Genomic DNA, 5,259 nt, shown 5'->3' on the forward strand with positions numbered 1-5,259 from the left:
CCGTGAGATCGTTCCATCCGGAAATGCGATTGGAACAAAGTGTATCGGGAGGGTCATCTAGATATTACATTTTACGTCCATATATCTAAAAAGGGATATCCGAAAGCCATTAATAGTTTAACAAATTAGGGAGCGTAAACATTAAATTAACTTTTTATGTCGATTGTAGAGATTTTGAAGTAAATTCTGCGTATTCTACATACTTATTGACTTACGTCTATCTGACTTTTGTTAACTGTAAATAATTAACTGGCGTATTTATAATATTAATGATATTGCGTTCCTTATTAATATTGCAGCGAGCTTAATTGTTTCTATATAAAACAAATATCATTTCGCTGAAGCAGCTATACACACAAAAGTAAATTGTGTTAGTTAGCTGCCTATTCAATCAGTAATATGAAGAGTCGCACTTCTCTGAATTAGGCAGTAAGTAGTGTGACTTTTAATAATATCTATTTAAAACGTTTCTTGTGATAAGTAATAGTACTTAATAATAATAGCGTGTAGGAGTTTGACTACCACATCGCCTGCTGGTGATGTGGTATTACCAGAGCAGTTAACGGCTTAGTCAGTTAGTGCGTGCAGCTTGTAGCGACACCATGAGCCTGAGACCTCCGAGGGTACACATACACATGCGCTTATACGCACACTCTCATACAGTTACACATCAATCTCGGCTCTAGTTTGCCTTAGTTGACCGCATAGAGTGGAGCGATAGAGCTAAACGCTCGAAGGATGAACGTGTTTCTGTATGTGGCGAGTTGGCACTTCGAAGTTTAAAGTCCAGGAATACCTTTCCACCTTAAGCCGTTCATGTCAATTTTCCTCTCTTCATGATCCTAGGTGGGTAACAGTTTGAGGGGGCCGATTAGTGTACGGTGAGTCACCGCCTACCAAAAGTTCATTTTATGAGATATTTAAATAGTAGGTGTCCGTTATCTCACTCTACACAGTACAGTAATCCTGTCCACAGCATCCCAATTCCATAGCCCACTCCATGTCGCTTCCTGTCTGGTAGTTTGGCAGCTGCGAAGGACTGACCGCTAGCACATCCTCATGGTGAACTAGGGGAGACCTCCATAATTGCGCCCATATCATTTACTTAAATTATTATAGTACCAAAGGCCTCTTCATGTTGGCTTCGGCCCCATGAATGCCTTTCATATGACCGGGTTCCCATGGGCCCGTGATCGGAAACCCGTACCAACAAGTAATAATAATTATTATGGATCTAGTCCCAAATACTTAATCTGACTGTCGTAAAGTAAGAAAACGGATACGTATAACATTAAATCTAGAAATAAATGTAATGTTTCATATTCTTATAAAAATAACGATATTTTACTTTAATTGACAGTTCTATTGATTTTTAAAATACAAAAAAGCCACAGTCACATAAAAAAAAATCTTGCTTTGGCAATAGATATTTCAATCAATCGAGTTGGCCAGTTCTCTCATTAAAAGTAAAGTTTTAATAGGTACCGAGCAAAAGTTTTATTTTTCGTTGCAATAGTCCTTTGAGTATTTACTTTAGTGAAACCTGTCGGTTAGGTGCCGCTCCCTATTCCAAAATTACGCCTACACTCTATTGAGTTTGTTTATTGTATTATTGCCTTGCGAAGATCATCGCTCCACCTAGTCTGAGGCCGTCCCACGCCACGCTTGCCGATTTGCGGTCTCCTTCTCCACTCAAGAACTCGTTTACCCCAGCGGTTATCGGTTCTTCGGCTGATATGGCCGGCCCACTGCCACTTCAGTTTGCTTATCTGGTGAGCTATGGTATAGCTGGCAGTAACTGGACAAGAGTGGCCGAGGATGGTGCTCAGTGGCGAGCAATTGGAGAGGCCTATGTCCAGCAGTGGACTAAGATAGGCCGATGATGATGATGATAAACTATGGCTAGGGCCAACGGTAATAATATTGTGCTGTTTAGATGATTATTAGGCCCTTTTTTTAGAATTAAATTTGTAAAAGGAAATTCTCAGCATAATAAAAATTAAGGTATCTTCATTTTCCTTCGAGCGTCAAATCATCGAAAAAAAGTGTTTATTAGAATATTCACATTTATGATTTAGTTTATTTTGTTGGGTTTATGAAAACACATTATTTTCGGCGAAAAAACATTAAAAATAATTTGTGCGATCATAAATTATAAAACTATAAAATCTATCGGTACATAAGGCGTCAGTAATTAAACATTCCAAGGCGAAGAATCCTTTGAAAACGTCGATTTTACAAATTTATGTGCTCAGCTTTATGATGTATTTTACGATGCCCTCTTGGTCAAACACGCGACTTTTAGGTTTATGGTGCTCACGTAGGGTTTACTACCCCAACTAAAATAAAGGTTATAATGTGGAGAACAATACTTCAAATCGACTCTAAAATATCTTACGCAAATATATGGGAACATTATTCCTTATTACTAAATAAAAATTTTGTACTCGTTGAAATTTAGATAATCTTTGATTTATCTAAAGGAAGCATTAAAACGAGACCCACTTGTGTTATGGTAATATCTTCTGTAGAGTTTCTTTAATGGACTAAGTTACAAAAGTATTTACGCAAGAACGTCTATTTGAATGGTGTAAACATAATTTGTGGACAAAGTTGTGCGTGTAACGGTTAGCGAGATGTTGCTGAAACAACTGCTGGATTTAATTAAACTGTCGGTGTTGCCAGATCTCTTACGTCATCAAGAAATGGGAAAATTATTCTTACCAATTACCATAATCAGGGAAGAGCGGTCGTTTGCGTTAAGATGTTACATGAGGGTTCAAACTAATAAGTGTTCCGGGTTTTTGCAATGACATAATTTTGGCTGATCGCGTTTTCATGTAAATATTTTTAAAATGTTCACTAATTTCTGTGTCATATTTTATACTAGATCCCTGAAGGTGCATTTGGGACGGAACTCTTTGTAAAAAATCGCCATACCACGGATAGATGGCACTTAGTGTAGATGGAGTTGTCCCCGAGAGTGCCTTTCGCTCCACGCCGTTGAACACGTGCCAATGAGAGCCGATCTCCAGCCAGATTTGTTGTAAAATGAATGCAGCCAAAAACAAGCTTCAATTTGCTATCAGTAAAATAAATCCTTGTTAGCCTTTTAACACCTTTTGCTTCACTGCTTGAGTTATTATTTAGGGTGGCTATGTTGAAATCAACTCTTGATCTTGCCTTCTAATACTTAATATCAATTTATTGGTATATCAAAAATAAGTTCACTTAGTTATATGACTTCTACATCAGGTAACAAGTTCATCTGAAATTAATACAACGAGTAAGTTTTGATAAAATTCCTACCTACATAAAGTTCGAATGATGACTGATGCAGTTTTGCATTAAAAATACCTTATAAGAATGCGCTGGACGAGTGTGCGTGAAGTGACTTTTTGTTGATACAGGGTGAATTTTGCTGATTCTGTCTATAATTACGCGAACATCGCGATGTGCTGGGGTGGAAGTAGTCGTAGTGGTTCTAGTTGTTTGGCTGTCTGATAGTTTGTACTTGTCCTCATAATATGACACAAGTTTCATCATCAAAGCATCTCTAAGTGCATCTTTTTGAATGCCAAAATTTGTCTGAAAAAGTATAATAATAAAAAACCAACCAAGAGCGTGTCGGACACACCCAAGATAGGGTGCCGTAGCCATTACGAAAAAATAAAGTAATGTTTCTAAGGATTTCGTATTTATATTTTATACCTACCTACCTTAGGCTTCTATTTACTCTCTTAAACTATTAATAATTCTCAATCAAACTTAGCCGTTATAGATTTCCTTGTAAATTTGATATACTTACTACCATCCTGAATTCTTTCAAATTTTTCCACCCACCGGTTTAAATTTTACTTGGGACACGCTCGATTTTAATGAATATTTCGCAAACAGATCACTGAATCGAAAAACCAACTCGCTAATGCAAAGCAAACCCCTAATGGTTTTAAAAGACCTATCCAACTAACCCCACACTATAGGGTTGGATGAGAAAAAAAAAACACCCACACTTTACGTCAAGTGGAGGTACACCAAATAAAGTTTTTTTCATTTTTTTTGTACCATTTTGTCGGCATAGTTATCTGTGCAAAATTAGAGCTTTCTAGTACTGATAGTCTCTGCGCAAAGCCGCGGACGAACAGACAGACAGACATGGCGAAACTATAAGGGTTCCCTTTTTGCCATTTTGGCTACGGAACCCTAAAAATCACTATCTCCTTACATCAACTAAAACTGAGCAATACTACAAAGGGACACTTTTTTAAATAAAATCTTTACTGACCTCACTCTTCCACGCCTCAACATTTCTTGTACTGAAAAGATAACTAGCTGTAGTAGTGTCTTCGTGACCATGTTCAACTCCAAAGCGTTTCTTTGCCTTCAATGTAAACACTCTCGATCCCAAATTATGAAGAAAATTCATAAACTCCCCTGATAAATGCACTGGAACTCTGCTAGCCCGCAACTGAAATGTATTCAAAAATGGAATGTAAAACACTCGAATCTATAATTTACGTCAATAAAGTTTGGTTTTGTTGGAATACACACATGTTTAGACGTAACGATGTGAACATCAATTCCGAAAAAAACTATTATAATTAACGCGATGTTTTGGCTCCGCGAGCTATTCATGGAACTGCTGTTAGTGAGAATGCGAGATGAAAGAAATCGAGAGCAGCATCCAGCCGCTAACAGCTTCAGCTGATAAGGTGTTTTTATTTGTTTTGCGCTGCTATTCGCCTTGGCGTTTTTTTCTTTCGTTTGCGACATTGAGTATTCATTCAATAAGTAGCTACCTCTTTTGATACTGATACTGGTTGGTATAACGAACATTCTTCTTGCTTAGTGATTTGAATTCAATCCATTATGTTTAGATTGTAAGTAAGTTCACCTACAAAATAAATAAAAAATAACCCTTGATAAATTGCGAATCCTGTATACTTTTTTGTCACATCACAAATGTTGAGATACATGAATAAAGGTGAACTTATCCTTTTGACGGATTTCTACTAGTCAGCCTTTAAATAAATGAGAGGAGCAATTAGTTAGGGACACACAAACAGTAAGATGAATTTTCATCATCATTATCTCTGCCCATAGACGCCCCACTGCTGAGCTCAGGCCTCCTCTCAGAATGAGAGAACTTGTGCTATAGTTTCCACGCGGGCCTACTACGGATTGGGAACATCATATTATTATACACCATTGAATTTCTTCGCAAGTCTGTGCAGGTTCCTCACGATGTTTTTCTTCACC

The 5,259-nt window shown here is 37.4% G+C and overlaps 1 protein-coding gene across 1 annotated transcript; it reads right to left on the minus strand.

Moving 5' to 3' along the window:
* Positions 1-3,179: 3,179 nt before the first annotated feature.
* On the minus strand, positions 3,180-4,708 carry LOC141443290 (uncharacterized). Its single transcript, XM_074108523.1, has 4 exons — positions 4,552-4,708; positions 4,286-4,468; positions 3,358-3,588; positions 3,180-3,268 (listed from the first exon to the last, which is right to left on the minus strand). The coding sequence occupies exons 1-4, from the start codon at positions 4,633-4,635 to the stop codon at positions 3,236-3,238; spliced, it is 531 nt and encodes a 176-aa protein (XP_073964624.1). The 5' UTR covers positions 4,636-4,708; the 3' UTR covers positions 3,180-3,235.
* Between the last annotated feature and the right edge of the window lie 551 nt (positions 4,709-5,259).

The sequence above is a fragment of the Choristoneura fumiferana genome, chromosome 2 (genome assembly GCF_025370935.1).
Source record: "Choristoneura fumiferana chromosome 2, NRCan_CFum_1, whole genome shotgun sequence".
In the NCBI taxonomy this organism is placed as follows: Eukaryota; Metazoa; Arthropoda; class Insecta; order Lepidoptera; family Tortricidae; genus Choristoneura; species Choristoneura fumiferana.

Coding starts and splice junctions, on each gene's coding strand:
- LOC141443290 (XM_074108523.1), bottom strand. CDS start 4,635: ATGAATAGCTCGCGGAGCCAAAACATCGCGTTAATTATAATAGTTTTT. Junction 3,589..4,285: donor TTGAGGCGTGGAAGAGTGAG/GTCAGTAAAGAT, acceptor ATACTTTTTCAG/ACAAATTTTGGCATTCAAAA. Junction 3,269..3,357: donor GTCCAGCGCATTCTTATAAG/GTATTTTTAATG, acceptor TATTAATTTCAG/ATGAACTTGTTACCTGATGT.